General features: G+C 33.0%; 2 protein-coding genes across 2 annotated transcripts; both read right to left on the bottom strand.

The window, feature by feature from the left end:
* Positions 1-8065: 8065 nt before the first annotated feature.
* LOC131038167 (E3 ubiquitin-protein ligase PUB23) lies at positions 8066-9532 on the bottom strand. Its single transcript, XM_057970512.2, has one exon. The coding sequence runs from the start codon at positions 9481-9483 to the stop codon at positions 8275-8277; it is 1209 nt and encodes a 402-aa protein (XP_057826495.2). The 5' UTR covers positions 9484-9532; the 3' UTR covers positions 8066-8274.
* A 13807-nt stretch (positions 9533-23339) lies between these two features.
* On the bottom strand, positions 23340-25034 carry LOC131058807 (E3 ubiquitin-protein ligase PUB23-like). The gene has a single exon (XM_057992405.2). It carries the CDS (start codon positions 24972-24974, stop codon positions 23751-23753), a length of 1224 nt encoding a protein of 407 aa, XP_057848388.2. The 5' UTR covers positions 24975-25034; the 3' UTR covers positions 23340-23750.

Here is a 25034-nt window from a genome sequence, read left to right as displayed (position 1 = left end):
ATAATTCCAGTAACACCTATTCAGAAAGGCATAACGCTTCAACTACCATTGAGATTGGCATGGGCATTAAACCATACATAAATATCAAGGATTAACTCTTCCAAAGGCAACAATTGATATAGGACCTAGAGAAAGAACATGGTTGACATTTGTGGCAATTTCTTGTGTAAAATCTCTAGAGAGTCTAAGAATAATGCCCCCATTCACATATGACTGTTACGAGAAAATAAAAAATGGTAGACAACTTGATAAGCGCAGAGCTGAAGAATACATGCTCAAAGTTTTAGAAGAAACTTGATGTAACCCTTTCAAATTTATTTTTTAGTTTCTTTGAACACAATTGAATGCCTAGATAAGTGTTGTTATGCTTCATTTTGAGTTACTCTGTTAACTTTCACTTTTCAAAAATGTTTACTATCATTTATGGGAATTTATATTTGATGTAGAAAATAAATAATAATTTCAATTTTAATGGTATTGTGAAAACTAATAAAGTTTATATAACTAAAAATTATAATAATTTTTTATAGTTAAGATAAAATTAATGTCTAAAAATATGTTGAAATGCTCCCTTTTGAGTTACTTTGATAACGTGCATTTGTTGAATGTTTACTATCATTTACATGTATTTTTCTAATTATTTTTACAAGATAATTAAACTTTTCAATTTTAACATACTGTGAAGCTAATAAAAATGTTTATGCATGTCAGGAATATGTCTGATTATGTGCGTGCATCATGGGTGTCCAAATGGTTATCAAAATATCATCCATGCCTTCCAGTCAATGTCCTTCTTCATATAGAATAATTAAGCGCACGCTATTGGATCAGAGATAGAATGGTCAAAAAAGTTACCCAGGGTGGAATGAGGATCAAAGGAATAAGTTTGACAGTTATGCACTATTTTTAAAATTTCAATATGAATCTTATGTCAAAATAGGTTTGGATGTAGAGTTTCATAATCTAGAGATTGAGATTATAGACTTCTATGGTTGGTCGATAGATTTATACCATGAGATACAATATTTGTACCTAACAGGATGCATATAGAAGATCACCATTAGATAGACAACAAAAAATGATAAACACACATTAACTGATTAGCTCAGTATGAGATTGATGAGATTTCTGAAAGGTTCGTTACGGATTAGTTATCACACGGTCCCACCTGAAGAATGGTTTCTTACTACTCTTAATCTAGGGTACTCTATAAGATTCACTCTGCATCAGGTTACGCCATCATTCCGATTGTTACATGCAAATTATGGTATACCTACCTTGTACACTATGAAGTCCAATGTAACCATTAGAGTTCATACCATTCTTGATGATGCCGAGGTTAGAGATTTGATACCAGTGCATCCATGGTTGAGAGCTAGCTAAAATTACTATGCAAAAATTAATTGACAAAGTTGTCAAACTATTGAGAAATGTAAATGCGACTATATTTAATTTTTATAATATTTCATAAATTTTGTTTGACATTTACTACCATCATAGATGTTTATGTGGAATAATTTATTGGCATTGTGTTTGTTTCTAATGTTCAGTGTATTTTAAATATTTTATTGTATTTAATTTGTATCCTGATCAAATATAAAATATAACAATATCTTTATGGAATAATTTTGCAAACCTTCTCTCTAATTTTTTTCGTAATTATAATAATTTGGTGACATTTGAAAATATTGATCCAACTAACTGTATAATAATTAAAATTGTTTCAAAGGACTTTCATATGTGTAGCATTAATTCAATATTTTTAATTTTCAACAAATATTGCAAAATATGGATGCTTAACAAAATGAATCAGAGATCATTGTGGAGAGTCCAAATGCCTCGGTGAACTCAAATATTATTTTTGAATCTCCTCTAAACAAATGTGCAAGAATTGTCTTAGAGAGTTGCAATAGAATCGTGAATGAGGTTGAGAACACAAGCTTGACAATTGACCAAGTCGATGAATTAGATATAATGAAAGTGGAAGATGTTGCAAGGAAAGTGCGAGAGGCATCAACAGTAGTAGCTGGCTTCTTGGATTTACTCAAAGAAGTATATCAAGATCATTATACAAATAAAGGCCGCAATACTATGCTCATAATTGAAGAATTTGTTACATCTTTGCATCGTATCAACAACTTGTAATTACCGTAGTTACAACTTATTTGACTTTCAACACTTCTTGATTTTACAAAATTTTATCATATATTATGAAATGTTTATCAACTATGTTGGACATATATAAAATAAATTACAAATTTTCAAATTGAATTTTGAAGTAGATGTGTTAAGATATGCAGATTACAAAAAAGTGTCCCATCAAACTGAATTATAAGATATGATTTAATAAACATTTAACCAGTTGTAAAAAAATACTTCATAATTATGGTTATGCTATCATGATTTTTATTTTTATTTTTTATAATTGTTTTAAGAACATAATCTTTACTTAATATATTACATTATGTATGCTCTTAAGATCAATTAATAATTATTATTGAGTGGACAGTTCATTTTTTCTATTTAATTAAAAAAATCAATATACAATTATAGAATATCTTAATGTTAAATTATCTATATATCTCTTATACTTAATTTGAATATACTATTTTTTTAATCTATCTTTTACTAATTAGTGACATTAAATATTAAAAAATAAATATTTCTTAAGTGGCAATTGATGAATTTTTGTATTTATAAAAACAATAAATTTAAAACTTATATTAAAAAATATCATGTATATGGTTATGACTCTATTGATTACATGTATATGGTTCTCAATTATTTCTAGATGTACTATCAACTATTATTTCAAGGTATATGTGGTTTGGTATTCGATTATGTTAAGGTTTACGGTTAAAAATATTTTGGTGTTAATGTCTCAAATATGAATATTATTTTAAACAAAATTGTATGAGTGTTTCCATATCTAATCATAGCCATACTTTTCCTATAATTTGTACAAAAGGAAATCATAAAATATTTAACATCCTAATTTTCTTTAATTATTGGTATTGATGTCATGTCCACAAAATTGAACAAAAAACAATATGTTGAGACACAAGACAGTTACAGTTGATCACAAGTTTGAACATACTGATCTTCTGAGAATACATAATGGAGAAAGAACCGCTTATTTATCTTCCAAAAGATCACTATAGGAGATAGCGTTAATCACTTGTCGACCACCAGCTCTCAAAAATTTCAATCATTTCTATAGAGACCCTTATATCACAAAATTGGTAAATTGTGAACAATGCGATCAAACATAAGTACAGTTTGTTCCAGGAGAAGTTTGGTTTCATTCACTACCAATGAGGCCTGAAATTGATTACCGAACTATAACGGAACAAAATGGTCAACTCTGGTTAACAAAATTGCTAAGAGGACTGCAAACGAGTACTATTGGCATACAAGATCTCCACTACCATGGACAGATCTTTCGTCTACAATTTTCATCTCAGTCAAACACTATATGGAACTAGAAAATAATAGATAGATGGGGGCCACAAGGAGTTTACTTGACCATTCCATTTTATGAATGCATTCCTAAAATTATCAGGGAACAAATTTCAACGTGGACACAAACTATCTGTGAATCCTATCTAAAAGAAAATGAAGATATAGGCACCTGGTATCTACATCGATGTACCTTCGAGCACCTGTATTGGTTTGATATCATCAATCCTACAGAGAAAGATCTGATTCCAAGAACCATCATTCAACCTCAAAATGATAGTGACTCAAATTAGAATAAATTGACATAATTTATGACCTATAAGTTTCCTAATTTATGTAAATTAATTTTAATTGCATATTCCTTTTTTGAATTGTTAAAAATTACTACCTAACTTAAATTATAGTGATTGCTTTAAAATTGACATAATTTATGACATATAAGCTTCCCAATTTATGTAAATTAAAAAGGACAACAATATTGATTGTGATAAATATCGTTTTCAATAATGTGTCAGTTTAAATATATAAAGTAATTCACAACTAAATTTCAAACTTTTTTTTTACAATTTCTCATGAATATTTAATGCATATTCTAAGTAGAAAGGATATCTCTATGTAAGTAAAAAGGATATCTCTAACACAAAAATCAAACTATAAAACATGGCATAATGAGGTAATGGTGGCAACTCTAATGGTTATAATTTATTAACACTGAAGATTTGGTAAACACATCTCAAATCAATAAACCAAAATACAAATCAGATCCTACACTAAATCACATTGCACCCTCGATTTAAACAAAGACAAATTAAAATGAAATTAATTTATGTCAAGCCTTCCAATTCATGTTATTGTCTTAAGAATAATATATATTTGATATCATTTAATATTAATTACTCTTAAACCAATTTAATTCTATGATCAATAGAAAACCAAATTGAACCCTATTTGTTATTGAATTAGGCCTCCTATTCTAAACCAAATCATACCCTAATCCTAATCCCAATATATGTACGATGAGATCATTATGACTTATTATCTTAAGAACAATATGTATTTGAGAACATTAATATTAAGTAGAATTAACCATTATTATCTTAATCTCAATATGTGTACAATGAGATCATTAATGTAGTTAATGCATCAAAAAGATAACAAATAATGTAAGAGAATTCAACATCAAACTACCCTAATATCAATTTCACAAACTAAAATTAAGTACTTTCTAGAACATTCCATAAAAAAATATCACTAACATCATATAGAACACTAACTTCAAACAAAAAAATATAATGAACTACAAAATGAATCCAAGCTCTTGAGCTAATTAAATTCTATAATAAATAAAAAACCAAATTGAACCCTATTCGTTGTTAAATTAGGCCTACTATTTTGAATAAGAACAAATCCTAATCCTATCAGTAAATCAAAATAAGCCAAGATCCTTATTGAATTAGGCCTACTTTTTTGATCAAATTCGAAACTATAATTCTAAATCTAGAATTAAACCAAATAGAATCCAAAATATAACACTGTACAAAACTACAAAACAATAACTATACAACTATATAATTTAAAATTAAATTATGTCATGTCTTCCCATTCACTTATAAAATTACTACAATATATAATTTGAAATTATATATTTTAATCATCTAACTCAAAATCAAATCAAACCCTGCCACTAAACCAAATGAAATAATATCATTAACCCCATATTGAACCCTAACTTGAAACAAAATTAAACACTAAACTACAAATTAAATCCAAAATCGTAAGCTAATTATATACTTAATTGAACCCTAACCTTAAACCATTATAATTAAATAATTAAATATTAATATTTGATATTAATATTAATATCAAATATTAATAATTATATACTTAATTGAACCCTAACCTTAAACCATTATAATTAAATAATTAAATATTAATATTTGATATTAATATTAAATATCAAATATTAATAATATTAATATTTGATATTTAAATAGCTTTTAAAAATAACAAATTCTAACCAAAATTGAACTTGAACTTGAACTCTAACTTGAAGCAAAGTTAAACACTAAACTAAATGGAACCCTAACCCTAACTAAACCAAATCATACCCTAACCCTAAAATAAATCATCTACTAACTCTTACAAGAAACCTAATAAAAATTAACTTGAAATAAAATTAAACTAACCCAAAGCAAAGGCTTACCCTAAATTAAATCAATATGCTAACTCTTACAATAAACCTAATCAAATTACCGAGCAAAAAAATAAACCTAATCAAATTGTAACTCTAAACCAAAAAAAACCCTAACCCTAATAGTAAATCAAAATGAACCCTAATCTTTGTTGAAATAGGGCTACTATTTTAATCCCAATCCTAAGTATATTATTACAAGATAATTATTTTTAATTATATATTTTAATCACAATCCTAAGTATATTATTAAATCTAGAATTGAAATTATAAAACAATATATATTTTGAAATTAATTTATGTCATGTCTTCTAATTCACGCTGTGATTGCTACTAGCTTATATATATTTTATAATATATATAGAATAAGCCTAGATGTATCCTTCTCGAGGTGCCTATTGCACATTAATGTTGATAAATTAATAAAAAAGTAGGCGACTCTAGAAGGATACCTCTTGGCTTATTCTATATATATTATAAAATATATATAAGCTAGTTTATTTTAAATTAGAAAAAAGATAAATTAAAAACCCCTTGTAAGAGAGGGTTTCCGTGGGCCCCACACCCCACGACCCTGTGCATGCAGGGGGGAGGTTACCGCCCCAACTCCCACCCCTTTAAAAAAAATTCAAATTTAAATTTCTTTTTGAGTTAAAGATTTTATTTAAGAAATTTTTATTTTTAGTTTTATATTTTTTTATTAATATTTTTAAAAACTATTTATACTTATTTTATTATTTGATTATTATATTTGTATTTTTTTGTTTTCATTTCAATGATTAAAAAAACTTGATTTGGCACTAATTATTTATATTATTATATATTTTTAAGAAATAGAAAATAATTGGTTTAGTCAAAGAGAAGGATTTTCTATAAAAAAGGATTTAAATAATATTTTCATTTATATAATTTTTTGTAAGGAAATCTAGTAACTTATTGATCCAAAACGAAGGCAAGATATACATGCATTTATTTCATACATACATATATATTTACTCTATCAAAAATCCAAAACAAAGAAGGAGATTTCTTGAAGAAAGGTGAGAAATGTAATTGTTGTATTATTTAATCCACCCTCTTTTTCATTCGAACAAAATATCAATATCTATTTATCCTCTAAATTTTCCATTGAAAATACAACATGCATGCAAATAAAATCCCCCGTCTTTCCCATTTTTGAAAGAAAAACATGAAGGTACCATCGAGAAATAATGGAAGAAGGGAACCTAGATCTGCAAGATGAACAAAAAACTTATTGTTGAATCAAACTCTCATTCCCCCAGCTATCCTCCAATTCTCTTCATGCAAAATGGTAAAGATCTTCTCCAAAAACCTCTAAAATCCTATCTCATACTATTAAACGTTTACAAAATTTCTCCTACAACTAACATAATTTGAAACAAATTTCTTAAGAATTCAAAGACTAATTTATTTCATAACAAAATGAACTCCCTTTTCGAAAATCTAGTATTCATTATATAAAAAAAGAGAGCAATTTCCCACTTCAAAAGGAGATTAATGATTTAGAGATTCTTTTCTCAAAATAATTTCATGCAAAACTATTATTGTCATATTCTATGACATATTCCTTATGGCTTGTCATAGTGGGGTTAACACTTGTCCATTGCTTTCTCAAATTTGAATTTGAATTTTCTTTTCCATTGTGTGCCATGTGTCTAGAATTTTCTCATTTTTCCTACACCATGTGATCAATTAATTTATTGAGTAAATAAGTAATTTCCAAATAAATTAATGACCTCATGTGTGTGTCACCACTTATAAATTATTTTTATTTAAAAATTTCAACCTTATTCAATTTATCATTTCTAACTAACATTACTCATAAAATCAATAATAATAATAATAATAATAATAATAATAATAATAATAATAATAATAATAATAATAATAATAATAATAATAATAATAATAAGTTTTATCAAGGTCCCAAAAGAGGGTTATGATAGATATCCCTATATAAAGACATTTGATCAGTCTTATTTTATCCTAACTCATAATCTCCAAGCAATCAAGCACTCTAGTATTGTACTCTTATCGGATTATAAGTTGTTATGGTGGTTAATTGTCTAGATACATGTTCACTATTGCAATTTTTTTTTATTCACATGATTTCTAGACATCAAATTTTGGACATTACATTAGGTATCATAGCCAGGTCAGAATTAGTTAGACAAGCGAGTGTCCACATGTATGTGAGAAAATGTACAATCTACTTACAACTAATTTAATAAATATAATATATAATTTATATTTTAAAAAACTATAATAAAACAATTCATTATAACTTAAAATTAGAAAGTTTAAGAGTAAAGAAAAAAGAACCACAAATTTACCAATTTACCATATAAACTTACAGTCATATAATTTCAACGGTAATTTCATAATTATGGTTAAAATGAGGAAATACTGGAACACGTGGCCCCTACAAAGTCTCCTTTGACTAGGGTTAGGGAAAAATAAGTTTTAATCCAGTCCAAAGCTTCAACAAATTGCTTTCCAAGAACACCCATTACGCTGTATTTCAACGACACTGATTTTAATTTCTCTGCTTCATCCAAGCTGCATAACACAAATAGTTTCCACAGTAAATTGCGGTATCTTCTTCATTCTTGAAAGTTTACGGCGGAAATACAAGATCTACTTTTCCAATACTTTCCATGCTCTCTGAGCATATCTTTTGCCTTTCTCTTGGTCTTGGCGGAACATGCGCAGTGCAGGAGCAAGTACAGTTTGTTGACTGCACCAATCTGCAACATTTCATCAATTATTCGCTTTGAAGGAGAGAATTTACAAAGCAACCACAGGATCCGAACGGCTTTTTCCGTTGCCAGTTGAGAGACTCTCATTATTTTCTTAGAGACCGCGGGGATGCCCATCGCGTGGTCGGCCATGGCAGCCCTTCCTTCTGCACATCCACACAACACGTCGAGAAGACATAACATCCTCTCGCAGCTTCTTTTTTTCTCGGGAGTCTGATCGGGAAGTGATTCGATCAAGACAGAGACTGCCCCTGCCTCGATGGCTTTAATTCTGCTGCGTTGGCTGTCGGAGGCAATTGCAGTAAGAATTTCCATGGCGGCCACGGTAGCCTGGTGGCACACCTCTTCTGTCAACAGCTTCAGCAGCCCTTCGATTATGTCACCGTTGGCGTTCATAACGAGCCCCCCCAGGCCTTTCTTTGTAAGCGTCTGTAAGAGCATGCTGGCATGAAACCGTGCGTTGGAGCTGCCTCTCTTAAGAATGGCGGCCATAGAGGCTAGGCACTTACTTGTGGCAATCGAATCCAGCGTGTCGTCCAACAACGGAAGAGAATAAAGAATTCCCAAGGCTTCCTCGCAGGCTGTCACAAGCTCGTACCAGCAACCTTTTTCATAGCTTTCAATGACAGAGATTAGGGCAGCCGGTGCGGCAGAGGAAGCGATGAGCCGCCTGTTGCTCTCGCTCTCACCGGCCACAGATCTGAGCTTCTTCAGCGCTTTCAGTTGAAACGAGTGCATGTCTTGGAGTATTTTATTGAGGTGATCTGCATCGAGCGGCGACCGAGGCGTGGAGATTCGGTGGACGCCCGCGGAGGGATTGAGGACGCACCATTGTTGGATGAGGCGGCGCAGTGTGTGGTTCGGTGTGAGCTCAGTGTTTTGAAGGGGTTGTTTTGTGAGAGGGCAGCTCTTGTTTTCCATCGTAAACATCCACTTCTCAATGCTGTGTCGGTCGTAGGTGGCACCAGTGCAGAGCGTGACAGGGTCTTTCATGAGCTGCATTGATATCGGGCACAAGAAATACGAAGGGATTTCCATCTCTGTGGAATCCATACTGTTCAAGACGGCCGAGTGTTGGATTTTCCTTACAAGGCCTAGGAATTTTGGAGCTGGGAAGTGTATTGTGGCAATAGAGGAGGCCACATACGTTTTATATAAACTTGTTTATGGCATGCAGTCAGCGTAGGTTGCAACTTGTTCGTAAGTGTTTAATGTCAACACGGTTGCCCACAATAAAAGTAAATGAGGCCGGTGTTGAATAATAAAGTCTAATGCAGCCAACGACCTCGTGACGGGCCGACCCTTCCTTTTGATGATGGATTCTTGGTTGGCAGTCGAGCCTTGAAAGTTTCGTAACATTATAAAAATTATATTAGATACGTAAAGATTCAATATTTTAAAGCCGCCAATTATGTTTTCTAAATCCTATATAAGGAGGTTTAATGGTTATCTTAATTATGAATTCTAGAAGTTCATACGAGTTCTAAACAAAGTATTAAAATTAAATAATATGTTTGAATAAGAAATAATTGAAAAAACCTATATCTTTAGATATCAACGTATAATTATTTTTCAACCTTTATGGTTAGATGTTTGACTTTTTTGTGTGTTCATTCGTAGGGGTGGTTTTTTTTTTGGTGGAGTGGTTTTATAGTACTAAGCTTTTGATATTGAATACAAGTGTTTATTAAGTGCAACATAATATTTAGTCCAATTTTAAAGCATAAATTGACACATCTCTTTTACATTGCATGATTATAAGACACAATTTCTTTGTAATAGGATAGAGGAATTATATAAAAAAATATATTCTATACAAACATCAAAACAATCTCATTCAATATTCTCAAAGAATACTAAAGCTATGAATTAAATCAATGTGGGAGATTCAAAGAAAGGCATGAATATTTGACTTTATAGATTTCAATAACATCCCTGAGACTTTCCCTTAAATTAATTTTAAAATTGAACAAAATTAAAATATTATGCTACTTTTTGATACATATGATGTCCACTAGACGTGACAATCTAGTGGTAATTAGCCCATGAAAATTAAAAAATATATGAGTTTGAGCTCTATGTACTTGTTGAAAATGGGTCCCTTGAACATAATAGATTTCATTTCTTAATTTTTCAACTGCAATGAAAACATATTTATACCATTAAATTAGTGTATCTATTTTATTACAAGAAAAAGAGAAGAAATTAGATTGCTATAAGAGGAATATTGTGAAATTTTATAACATGAAAGAACATAGTAAAAAAAAATGGAAACGACCTTTGAGGAGGGTTCCCTATAAAATAAAGTGAAGTGATTAGCCAGTGGAAACGAAAACACATAATTGAGCAAGGGAAGAGGTGAATGTCCACATTAAAATTATTCAATGGGAAACATGAAAAAAAATTATGAGAATGGAACCTATAACCATGGCAACAAATGAGAATGGTGGAATTGTGAGATAAGTAGGGAAACGATAGAATATATAGGGACCATTTCTTACCATTATTTATTTGTAAGCCATAAATAATATTTGAGTGACTGTAATTGGCATAGGAGGGTTTGAAAAAAGGAAGGACTTGCCATATCACCCGAATGTGATTTCTCTATTTCTTATTCGACATGCAAATTTAGACAATCATGCCATGCCTAAGTAAAGTTGTTTGGTAATTAATTACAAATGGATGGAAGGAAAATATTGAGCATTACAAAGAATGCCTATCCACCTGGTTGAAGATCAAAAGAAAACTAGATGTCAGAGAATTAAAAAAATTCATGAAGGTTGTGGCAATGGGTAACAATTCTAATGATATGCCATAGATTTTGTTCATGGTAAGATTGTAGAAAATAGAAAATGGAAACTTTTGAATATAAACAATCATAAAGAAAATTATTGATCACCCTATCTCCTCCTCTATAATACTCAACTCCTCCTTTGTATATTTTAAAATATGTATAAGCCCCTATTCTTCTAAGATTCCTTTATATGGAATCTAATGACAATGTATAAAAGGAAAGATGTAAATAATAATAAATTATTGTAGGCATATTAAAATGGTCAACACTTGTGGTGTCATACTTTAACATGTCCGCATGACCTTATTTTAGGGTTTTGGCATCCTATTAACATTTCTTGTATGTCACACACTTGATCTTTATTATTTGTGGACATTTTGTCACTCTTCTATGTCGAATTAGGGTTTTGTCCTGATCAATAATCAGTTTATCGATCTCTTATCAATTTATGACCGATTTGTCATTGGTCTTTGGTCATTCGACCTTCATCAAGTTGACCTTTTACCAATCTTTGATTGATTTGTCATCAATCTCAATCAATCATCATTTCTTGTCAATTTGGATCGATTTGTCATTGGTCCTCTTCAATTGGCGCCTATCAATTTCATCCTTGTCAATCTTTTTTTTTTTTTTTTTTGATCGATAAAAGGCCGAAGCTAGAATATTTTATTAGATTATAAAAAATCATCCTTGTCAATCTTGATCAATTTATCATTGATCTTTATCAATCAACATCGACACTTTATTGATTATCCAATTTTCATCATTAAATCATGATCAAATCAACCCTGTACATCAATTATATTTTATCAAGACCTAATTGTCATCCTTGTATTTCTAATTCATCTCCTAGGGTTTTCTGATTTAATCATTTAATCCTATTGTCATTTTTCCCTCTAGGTTAAATAAATTTATATATTTTATCCTAGGTCCCCTTGTCACAATTAAACATTTAGTTTAATTGGCTAATTAAATCTTCTTTGTGAATTAATGAATGAATGAATATTTATTAATTAATTTCACCTAATCTTTCCTATTTTCATCATTTCTAATTTACTAATTTCCTAATTCCTATTTTCCACCTAATTTCCTGATTTTCTAAATTAATTTCCAGCGCATTATCTCTCTCAAGTGGCTCCTATTTTTGTGCTTCATTTTGGAGGCATGTTTTCATCATGAGTTTGGATATGGCAACTTATCCTAACACTGGATTTGATATCTAGTCTTATCCTTTTGCATGGGAAAGTATGTCATAGCATTTTTTTTTCAATCTGATTTTCCCATTTTCGAATCAAGTTGCCTCTAATATCAATTTCATGCTAATTTTGTCCTCTTTCCAATTTGTCTATAAATTGGATGCATTTTCTCATCAAAATCGAACCATGCTTCTAGTATCCTCATATTGTCAAAATCAATCTTGCTTCATTCTCTTGCACTTGTAGGCGAGATCCACACAAATCCGCTATTTGGAGGAGAAAGGAGAACAATGGAGGTCAAGGAAGGAGTTTTCTTCATATGGTTTGCATGTTTATGTTGAAATATTGCTTTTCCTTCTTCTATTACATGTATTGGGATTTCTTTCATACCCTGTTAGTTTTTGTGGTTAGCTAATATAGGTTATAAATCTTATGCTCAAATTCCCTATTACATTTAGAAATCACAAAATGGATCTTTGATGATGACAATGAAATAAATATCATTTGTATCAATTAAACCAAGATAATACACTTCTGTGCCAAATATTGATGTATACTTAGTACTATGCATTTCCTATGTAGGAAAAAAGTTCAAATTCATTAAGTAAATATAGGCACCTAAGTTAATAAGATCATGGTGCACAACTCAACAAGAACCATCACTAAAAAGGACTTATAAATCAAATCCAAGAATTTAATCTACCATTTAGAAGGGAAAAAAATATTTTCATAAAAATAAAAAAGGTAAAATGTAGACAGTGAGTAAATAATTAGGAACTATGTGAATAATGTCATTGCACTTACATCATAAATAGGTTCTATCTCTCATTCTACTTTTGTTCCACCTTCAAAACTTTTTCACTTCTTCATTAAAGTATTGAATTCACAATAATCACAAATATTCAATTTAGTCGGTGATGTATAACGATCCCATTCATGTCCTTACAATGGAAATTTTGATTGATTGACAGTCTGCCCTTTTGCGAGAGTCAATATTTGAAGAGACTTCTGATTAACGCATAATAAATGAAGTCATCCACATAGTGGCTGGGCTCTCAGAGCAAAATCAATTCATCAATGACAATCCCTTCATAGACGTCACGAGAGTCAAAGCCCTGCAGGTCGGCAACTTCTAGAGCACACCATTGCCAAGCTCATGTTTACTCAGTTTTAGGGCTAGTCAATGATTTGTACAAAAACGCCCTGTTAAAAATTAGTACTTTGGTTCTAATTTCAATTTTGTGAGTTTTGAATTTTAATCGTTATTGTTTAGCTATTTTCAATTCCGTATGTGGTGGTTGTTGGACTCAAATTACAAAACTTTTACACCGTAGGGCTATCATATCCTTCAAGAATAGAAAAGAAATAATATCTTTGCAATTTTAAATGTATTTCAAATATGATAGTGAGCATACTTTAATTGTGGAAGGCATGGAACATTAGGCTTCATCCAAAAATCTATTTCTATATCTGTAATCAATGTTTTTTTTTGGTATTTTGTCAAACAAGTGTTGTGTTGTGTCTATGGTCATACCAAATCAAGAGATACAATTGGCAAGAGCACATTCAGAATTATCGTTTCTATTGAAACAACTTTGCATCCGTGTATCTTGTTATCAATGCTTCTCTTGTCTTCAATGAATTATAGATAAGAAAGTGATCTTTGTACTCTAAATGTGCCTTTTAAAATATTGGAAACAAAACACACTTGGATTGACGATGGGCTGGCCATAGAGGGGCTAGTAGCTTAGTTCATGGAGAACTCAAACAAGAAATTGAAGGTCCTAGGTTCAATTTCTAGTTGTTCCACATGATTTTTATTTCAACATGTGGTCTCAGAGCTAGGCTAGGAGCCCCAAGCACTTGTAGTGTGGCTTAAAGGGAGTGTTGGAAATAAGCCACACTTGAACTCATGATGAGTTGTCCATAGAACGACCAATAGCTCTATTGAAAGAGAACTCCAATGTCAAACAAAAGGTCGTAGGTTTGAGTCATATTTGGTCCATATGAGTTGTAGCTCAACAAAATATTTCCTTTCAACATAGATGTAACAAGCACTTTTTAATAGATTCTTTTCAAATAAGCAATCAATATAATAGTATTGAAAAATAACAATAGAAAAATCAAGCATATAATTGAATTAAACTTGTGAGGTGTAAAGAGAAAGTAATTGATAATTTCTTCCCATAGATGACTTGTTTATCCTTACTCATCTATCAACTAGTAAACCTCTCTTGGCATCATAGTTTTTCTCTTAATGCATTTCAAATACTCCACCTATTGCATGCATCTCTCGACCACAAAATACGAATTATTTAACTTTGCCTAGGATAATAGAGAGACCACTCAATCTCTTCTTTCATTTGACAACAATCTAAACAACTCAACACTCATTCAAGGCAAAGGGGATGAGCTAATTACTAGAGAATGTAGAAACATTTCTACTTATGCTAATTTTATTAGCATCTTGAAGTAGCCAATAATAAATGAAGTGTCTTTATCCTCAACAAATAAATGTTCAAGTGGTTTGCAATTTCTTAAGAAGATTATTTTCCAATGCGATTAGGATGTAGTAAGACCAACACTTTTATCAATCTCATAGAAAAACAATACCTTACATTTTTTCACAAGCTCATTGACCTTATTTCACTATGATACTAAATAATGGAGAATACTGAAAACATGATCAATCATTATTTATGAACAATACATGACTATAAAAGAGGAATAGTTGTAAGACATAACAACCTAGGCATAATGGACTTTAGAATAATGAAGAGATTTGGGCGCTCTTCCTTAATGTGGGTTTGACTCCTTATTTTCTCGCCATGAAAGGGTCACGGGGGTTTCACTAGCTAGGAAATATTATATCACATGCATTCATATTGGGGGGTTAAATATCCCAAAAATAAGGGTGCAATATATTGCCTATTGGTGAAAATAGGGGGGTTTTTTATTTCGGCAGGGAAAATATACAATATTTGTTGAAAATAGGGGGGCTTTTAATTCAAGCCATGTATTGGGAGGGGGTGACAAAAAAAGAGTTTAGGGCAATATTTTTTGAAAATAGGGGGATTCTTTAGTATTCCATGAACGCATATGCTATAACCAAGGCTCACCAAGTGAAGTTCTCGTGGAAAGGGTATAACAGGGCTTTATCTATGAGATTTTATAATTCTTGGCAAAATGGCGAGGTCATTGTGGGGTGCATCTCCTTTGTGGTGTAACCAAATTTTATTGCAGAGGTCACGGGGCTGAAGAGTGAAGGGAAGAAAGTGGAGAGACAAAGCAATGATGACTACAAAGCTTACATGAAGAAATTCTTCGAGAAGGGTGAACAATTGGTGGTGGTTCAAAATGGGTATGGTCGATCTTCTCTCCCAAAACCCTATCCCATAGTTAGTTTTTTCATTATGAAATATTTCACATTGGAGGGGTGTTATACCATAGTTCATGGGTACCATTTTCCCATTTTAAATCACATTAGACATGGGGAAAGAATTAACCTTCCCTATTTTCTGTTTATCTACTTGGAGTCCTGCATTGCAAATGGAGCTAATCTACCACTTCACCAAGGTTTAATTTACCTTATGTACAAATTCTCTTTTGACCATTCTCTGAACAGGAGCTATTTGCTATCCTTACCTAGCAATGTTGAGCCCGAGAAGAAAAAAACAAGGGTCTTTTGTCAAAATCGAATTAATTAAACCTAAACCTCTTCATTCACCAGATTTCACACCCATAGCTAATCCCAAGGGCTAGAAAATGGTGATGGTACAAGAAATTGAACCCCTAGAGTTTTAAATATTAACCCAGACAAAAGGAAAATGGATACCCAAAAACAGCCCTGCGAAAGCTAAGAAGATAGATAAGGACTTGGTGAGGAAGAATATCATGATTGATCTTTAATTTCATGAGTTTGAGAATGAGGAGGAGAAGATATTAGAGAGAGAAAGGATTGAGGGAAGTCAGGGGGAGAGAAGGTTTTCTAGGCTTCGTGCAAAGTAGAAGAAAAGAAAGCCAAAAGTTAAAGAAGTGGCTGCCATTCTCAAGGAAGCCTTTAACCTCGAGGAAACAGAGGAAATATCAACTGAAAACTTGGAAGATGAAGAGTTCCAGGCATAAGAGAAGGAACAAGATGAACAGTACAAGGAAGAAATGGAAGAGGAAAGAGAGACTACTCATCGGAATCACCGTCAGACAAACATAGTAGCAAAAATTTGGAGGAACAGATAAAAGAGATCAAAGAGTGTGTCCTCAATTTGGAAGAGAAAAATGCAGACTATAGGTAGCGTTTATCTATGTGAGGCATTTGGCTTACTTTGCGACATTACATATGGGGTAATGAGAAAGGATATCATGGGGGTGGTGTTAGGACATAGCAAGATAAAGAAGAAAGCAAGGAAGTCGAAAAAGAAAGGGAAGAGAGAGGAGGGTAGTGAAGACAAGGATGACAATCAAGAGGATACTTGGGCAAATTAGGTCGATAGGATCCAATGTAACTAGAACATGATCAACAATGATTAGGAAGTGTTTCCTAGTTTTGTTATGTGTAATACTAGGCATAGGACTGATGTTGATGTACCATTGTAAATTGTACACCCTTAATTGGATGGTACAATTCCACACTTAGGTTAGCACCCGCCTTAGTGTGTTTGCATTTTACATTTCAAATTCCCTTTTAGCATTTAATTAGTTAATTTAATTAAATCTAAAGTCTTTTTTAATCCCTCTACACATCATAAAATTGGGCCCTTTACCCTAAGTGTGGCCCTTTTTATTTTGTTCTTCCAATTAATCATTTCATCAAATACCCTAATTATATCCTATTTCGACTTGCAAGGCTTGATTTTGCATATCTAGACATATCAAATTCCCATATACTCTTGTAATTTTCTCTAAAACCACAATATCTTGATTCTCCAAAAAATTGGTGAAAAGTTGGTTGGATCGCGTGTTCGGACTAGGTAGCTACCTACCTAGTCCTGACTTTTTCTCCCTGAATTTTGAGAGCATGTTTTGGTGGTATTTTAATATTCAAATCCAAGAGATTGGTGGAAAATATTATTTCTAGGTCATCCTATGACCCAAAACAAAGTTAGGGTTTCATACATATAGCCTTTCCTTTCCCCATTTGAAGGATCTGATTCTCTAGCAATTGAAGGAGCCTCTTATGAAGTGAAAGTGCAGGTTGTGTGGAGTCTAAAATTAGAAAATCAAGCATTCATCAAGCATCAATAAAGTCTTCATCAACCATCTTACACATTAATTAGGAGCTTTGAAGAGATTGAAGAATAATAGGAGATCACCAACTGTTGATTGGCTTGTACCTTTCCCTTAGGGTTTGAACTCTAGACCTACTTTCTTGTTCATTCAGGATCTTTCATACACACAAGATTCTTGCAGACACATTTTTAATATATTATCGGCTATTTGTGGAAGTGGAAACCACCAAAACAAGGGGTTTGACTAAGGCAAAACCCTATATAGCCACCTAGACAACATTTTTCAAATTGAAAGTGTAGGTACAAGAATCCAGCGCATGTTCAATTTTCGGGACCGATAGAATACACATATACAGATCCAGTCTTAGAATTTGACCTTGGTCCTTAAGGACTAGGGCGTGGTGCCCTGGTCTTTTGATTTTTTTTTGCATTTTTTGGTAGTTCTGCATTTCAGGTCTATAGAATCCCAGATCAAACAATTTTAGCTCTTTGTTCTAACAGGCACCAAGGCACCTAGCACCCTAGTCCTACCCAGTCAGCTCCAAATTTTAGTCACAAGTGCACATTTGGATTTCCCTCTCTGCTATGTGTTGTTATATGGAGCTTAATTAGACTCAGAGGTTAAATTTTCCCTACTTCTATCAGTGCGCTTTCCCCCATATTTTTCGACAAGGATTTGGGGGTAGCCCCCCCAAGTTGGGGTCAAGGGGCAACACCCCTTACACGCTACCTGTCGTGATAAAGGGCGGGGTCGAGGTGCAGCGCCTCGCGAGGCCAAAAAGACTTATTATTTTATAAAGGTGTCAAGTGTTATTTTTCTATTGGCTGACATGTTGTAACCCTAATTTTATAACCGACACAAGTCTTGATAAAAAGGCTAAGGTTTAGGGGTTTTCAGTAGAGAATTATATAGCATTTTGCAGTGGTATTGAGTTGCAAGGGATTACTGGTTATAATTGGTTTTTATTTACTGGATAATAATATTGTGCTCTCTATTTGGTGGATGTAGCCTGAGATTGGGTGAAGCACATTAAATATTATCTCTTCGCTATTATTATTTCTGTGTTTTTCATTCCTGTGTTGATATTTATCTGCATATAATTGATATTTTTCTGCATGCAATTCCTAACACTATGTACTCAGTCTCTCGGTTTTAGTTCAGTTAGATTCTGCATCTTCGGGTTATGTTTGATCCATTGTTTGTCTCCTAGCTTAGTTGGTTATTGCATCATATTTTGCACATCTCCTCTACATTACATCAAAGGAATAGAAACCCTAAGAGATATTCCTTGACTTTCTCTTTCTCTCACAAGAAGTAGTCAAAGTGAGATATCTCCCTAGAATTTTTTGTATTCCAATGTGTACATGAGAGTGGGATTAGGTCTTAGTTACTTGGTTCCATTTTTATGCTCCATAGTTGATACTGGTAGTGTTTATGCTAATGTTAGGCCTGCGTGCCACTTAAACCAGACTTTAATTTTTATGATGTTTGCTGCTATACTGCTATTAATTATGTTGATACTCTTAATAATATTATTATGATAGGTAGATGGTGGTTAGTAATAGTTAGAAAGTTTAGTTACAGGGTCATGTTAATTTTTGATTATTTGTGAGGAACAATTATGGAACTTTATGGACTGGCTGCTTGATGCCAAGGTTTTTGTTGTTGTACTCTAATTTTGTTGTTTTGTAGGTTCATGGACTTCTCCTTGCTTATATAATTAAAAATAACCTAAGCATAATCTCTTGTAGTAATTCACAATGATAACAATATAACAATTTCCTATGCTAACAAAGTTAAAGAGAGAGGTAGAGAAATAGAAAGATGAAGATATAGATAGTGAGATAGAAGAAGACATATAGAGAAGAATAAATTAATATATAAAGAGATAGTAAGAGATGGAAAGATTAAGAAATAGAGAGATATATAGACTTAAAGATAGGGGAATATGTAGAGATAAAGGGGGGAGTGATAAAAATAGAGAGAAGGGTAGAGAGAGATGGAAAGAGGGATAGAAAGAGAGAGAGAAATGGAGAGATGAAGAGATAGAGAAGGAGAAAGATAGAGAGAGAGGGAGAGATAGAGAGAAGGATAGAAATATATGTAAAGAAGTATTGGAATAGATAAAGAGAGAGGGAGGGGGGGAGGAAAAAATAAATCTAAAAGTTATTGTGGAAGGACCCAACATCTAGTTGTCTAATAAAATTATTCTTAGGTGCCACACAATCTATGAATCAATCCATTAAATTTTGGTAATTTTTTCTCTTAAAACTCTCTTAAGAGACTTTGTCAAAACCATGTAGCCTAGAAGGATTAGGTGTGTAAGTTTGAATATCTCATCCATAAGTTAAAGTAAAAGGAGTTGCAGATAAATCTCTTATATCCAAAATATTATTTTCCTCATGGAAATCCATCAAATTTTGAAGAGGATAAGAATTTTATAGAAAAGTTAAGTTTTCTAATGCATATTGGGCCATGAATGGATTTTCATAAAATTTATTAAGAGTCATGGGTCATTTAAAAGAATGCAATTAAGGGAAAAAATTACTCATAATAGTTGTCATGCCTATGAAGTGTGATACCTGTAGCTGCAACACAAAACACTCAATAGATCATTACAAGCATGGTTAATGAATTTAAAGAAAAGAAAGATAAAACCAGAACTAAGCGATCTATCGCTTCCTAGTAAATGCTCGTATGAATTTTGCTCTCAGATCTGGTTAGGTAAATTCCAGTGCCTTGACTACACCTCGATGGAGGATTTAAATGATAAATGATGCATTTAAGCTAGCAATGATAATGATTAAGCTACATGATTCCATGATTATGCTAGAAAATATGCTAAAATGATGCAATTAATCTATGATAATAAATGCTCAAATGATAAACTAAGAGCTATTATGCCTATAGTAACAATGCCTGAAATGCAAATGTGATGGGATGATTATTGCTCCAAAATGGGGTCTATTTATAGGATTTCCAAGGCCAGGGGTGAGGTGGTAGGAATCAACGGTCAAGATTAAGTTTGAAGATATCAAGGGTGAAATTGGAGGAGGTTGGAAAAGAGGTTGGATGAAAGGGAACATTTGCCATCTCTATGATGAGAAGTGTCAAGAAGCTTCTAGAAAGGTTGGATGAAAGGGAACATGTGCCATCTCGATGGTGACAAGTGTCAAGAAGCTTTACTCATGAGAGGGCAAAGTGTCCAAGGAAAGGGGACATGGTGGTTAGGATGCCATGTGTCTCAAGGGAAGAGTATGTTTAATTAAACCCAGGGTTAGATGGAAGGGGTTAGGTTTAGAAGGGGTTAGGTTAGGTGGTTAGAAGTTAGGAGAATTTGAATTTAAAAATTCAAAGAATAGGAAAAGGCTAATTAATACCAACAACTCATTATTGATTTGTTTTAATTAATTAGGAGATATAGAAGAAATGAATTTGATGGGGGGAATTAATTAATTTGAATTAATTAATCAAAGGGAATTATGAAAATGAACCTATTAAATAAATCCTTAGATTTATTAATAAGTAGATGAATGGGAGAATTTAATCAAATTGTTAATGAATTCAATTAAATTAGGAAGGGGGATTAATTAAATAATTTCTTATTTAATTAATTATCTTCAGACCATTTTTAGGTGTATACAATAGTCATGACATGTCATGTCATATTGACTATCATGGGAAAAAGTATAGTCTTATTTATTAAAAAATATTATAAAGAATAGTGGACTAACTTTTAGATTCAATGTAGTCACACCACTAAAATAAATTTATTTCAAGTATTATAAAGTCATTAAAGCTATCACCAACATGCGATGGATAATTACTTCATTGAAAACTTAGGAGTGAGAGGATAGTTGTGGGGATGTCCATTGTCAAGGAAATGGGAAATATTTACTCAAAGGAAATTAATCATATCGGTATTGTCTCCAAGAAGAAGAAACCAAGAAAAGCATAATAAATGAATGAGAGAACCATGATTTTACCAAATGATATTGAAATCCTATATTATTACTTTACACATCTAGCTCAATAGTACACGTAGGAGCTATTTATAGTCATATAGGCCACTATTTGATTATAGACTTGTATTTGCTTTGGGGTTCATGATATAGATTACTCAAGATAAATATATCTACTCTCTTTATCCATATCTCTATCTCCCTCTATTGATACCTCTATAAACTCTCTCTCCCACCCTCTCTCCTATTCTATTTGTATCTCTTTATCTCTATCTACTCTCTCTATATCGTCTCTCTCTCTCTCTCTCTCTCTCTCTCTCTCTCTCTCATCCTCTATAGAACTATATCTCTTTCTCTATCTTTATAACTCAATATCCCTCTCTCTCTCTCTCTCTCTCTCTCTCTCTCTCTCTCTCTCTCTCTCTCTCTCTCTCTCTCTCTCTCTCTCTCTCTCTCTCTCTCTCTCTCTCTCTCTCTCTCTCTCTATTTATCACTCCTCCATATTCTTCTCTATCTATTTCTTACTCTATCTCCCTCCCTCTCTATCTATCTCAATCTCTTTATGTTTATCTTTCCTTGTCTCTTTGCCTATCTCTCAATCTTTACTTGACTCCCCCTTTTTATCTCTTTATCTCTACTTGTCCTTCTCCCCCTCTTTGTCTCTTTATCCATTTATCTTGTCCTCTCTAACTATTGCTTCATTTTTATAATTTGTTGACTATATAGAGAAATAATAGACACATTTTTTTGCATATTTATAAGAAATGTCAATAATCTAAAAAATCTTTCTAATTTTAAATATAAATATTTACAGTTTAGTGGAAAGAAATATATCAATTGAAAGTGACTAAAGTTAAAATTTAAACCAAATATCTTTAGTTAATTTTTTTATTATGAATAAAAGTGGTGTTTTATAAAACATAACACATGATAATATTTTAGAAAACATAAAATATGACTGCATTATAAAAGACAATCATGTTTATATAATCTGACCAAATTGTGACTTAGTATATATGCCAAGACCAAGTGTGATCATGTTATGTCTAGGTATTTACCAAATCTAAACATGATCACATTATTTCTAAAATGTTTGACTTGGCTACTTATTTCCCTTCAATTTAATGCACTTACCCTAAGCTTAGCCTAGAAAGTGTTTTTTAAAGACCTTCCTTTTAGCTGTCATTCCCTTCCCTTTTTCACTTTCCCAATTATGAGATCTGAAGATGTTTGTCTCTTTAATGATTTTCACCCCATACTTCTCAAATCTATATTAGTATAAAATATTTGAGAAAATAAGAATTTCTTGTAAATATTAGGATTATAAGAAACATAAAAGTATTCAATTGTCAAACCATTACAATAAATTTTTGAAAACAGTAAAATAATGATTTTCTATATCAATATAAAACAAAAACAAAAAAAAGATTATATAAACATCTTGAAAATATGAAAAAGTTTAAAAAGAATTCAATTGTCAAAAAAATCATGTAATATTTCTGAAAAGATTAAACTAATCATTCATAAACGAGTGAAAATGTATAGAAGATAATTTATAGGACAAAAATCTCTAGCATTTTCCTTTTGCTTTGTAAGAGACCCATTTCATCTTCCCTATTTTACAGTTTTCATTCATACAATTACATCGACAATTTAGTAACTAGAAAATAGTCATATATTTCAACAATAATTTGATAATGATGATTACAATGAGGAAGGGCTTCTGAAAAGTCCCCATGTTGAACAAAGATGGCCAAGCCGCCGCATTCTTTGACTCAAATTGTTGTAGACGCTACTCAAAAGTTACTTTCCAGTCTCCACCAGGCAAGAAAGCTTCAAGAAATCGCTTTCCACGATTGTTTCTGTCTGATTTGTGCATATCAAGGGTGAGAATCCAATGGAAATTTTAATCTTGCAAGAGTATCCGACTACTTTCGAGACTAGCCATTACGTTCTATTTCCGCCGCAGTGGTTTTAATTTGTCTCGCATCTGCTGCTCCACTATTATTAACGCGACAAGAGCAACGAGCATGTTATGTGATCGAGGATGCGTCTGCTAATTGCAATTATCTCGCATAGCTGAATATGAGTCATCCAAATTGTTTAACACATATAGTTTCCCAGTGAATTGCGGTATTTTATTTATTCTGGAAAATTTACTGAGGAAATGTAACATCTGTCTTTCCAGCACTTACTATGCATTCTGAGCACCTCATTTACTTTACTCCTTGTCTTGGCCGAGCATGCGCATTGCATGAGCAAGCACAGTTTGGTGACTGCACCAGTCTGCAACATTTCATCAATTACTCGCTTCGAAGGAGAGAATTTACAAAGCAACCAGAGAATCCGAACAGCCTTTTCGGTTGCCAAATTGGAGACTCTCATTATTTTCTTAGAAACTGCAGGGATGCCCATTGCGTGGTCGGCCATGGCAGCCCTTCCTTCTGCACATCCGCACAACACGTCCAGAAGACATAACATCCTCTCGCACCTGCCTTTTTTCTCAGTAGTCTGATCGGGGAGCGATTCGATCAACACGGACACTGCCCCTGCCTCGATGGCCTTCATTCTGTTGCGTCGGCTGTTGGAGGCGATTGCAATGAGCATTTCGAGGGCGGCCACAGTGGCCTGGTGGCACACCTCCTCCGTCAGCAGCTCCAGCAGCCCTTCAATTAACTCACCGTTGGCATTCAAAACAAGCCGCTCCAGGCCTTTCCTTGAAAGCGTCTGTAGGAGCATGGCGGAACAAAACCGTGCGTTGGAGGTGCCTCTCTTAAGAATGGCGGCCAGGGAGGCTAGGCACTTACTTGTGGCGATCGAATCCAGCGTCTCGTCCAGCAAAGGAAGAGAATAAAGGATTCCCAAGGCTTCCTCGCAGGCCGTCGCAACTTCGTAGCAGTAACCCTCTTCATCCCTCTCTATGGAATAGCTTTCAATGACAGAGATTAGTGAAGCCGGTGCGGCGGAGGAAGCGAAGAGCCGCCTGTTGCTCTCACTTTCACCGGCCACAGATCTCAATTTCTTCAACGCCTTCACTTGAAATGAGTCCATGTGTAGGAGCAATTTATTAAGGCGATCCGCGTCGAGTGGTGGCCGGGGCGTGGAGATCCGTTGGACGCCAGCGGAGGAGTTGAGGACGCACCATTGTTGGATGAGGCGGCGCAGTGTGTGGTTGGGTGTGAGGTCAGTGTTGTGAAGGGGTTGCTTTGTGAGAGGGCAGGTGTTGTTCCCCAGTGTAAACATCCACTCCTCAATGCTGTGTCGATCATAGCTCGCACCGGTATAAAGCGTGACAGGGTCTTTCATGAGCTGCATGGATATGGGGCACAAGAAATACGAAGGGATTTCCATCTGTGTGGAATCCATACGTTCCAGAGACCTAATAACGGAGACGGCCGAGTGTTGGATTTTCTTTATAAGGCCTAG

The sequence above is a fragment of the Cryptomeria japonica genome, chromosome 11, assembly GCF_030272615.1.
Source record: "Cryptomeria japonica chromosome 11, Sugi_1.0, whole genome shotgun sequence".
NCBI lineage: Eukaryota > Viridiplantae > Streptophyta > Pinopsida > Cupressales > Cupressaceae > Cryptomeria > Cryptomeria japonica.
This window is presented reverse-complemented; position numbering and strand designations above follow the sequence as displayed.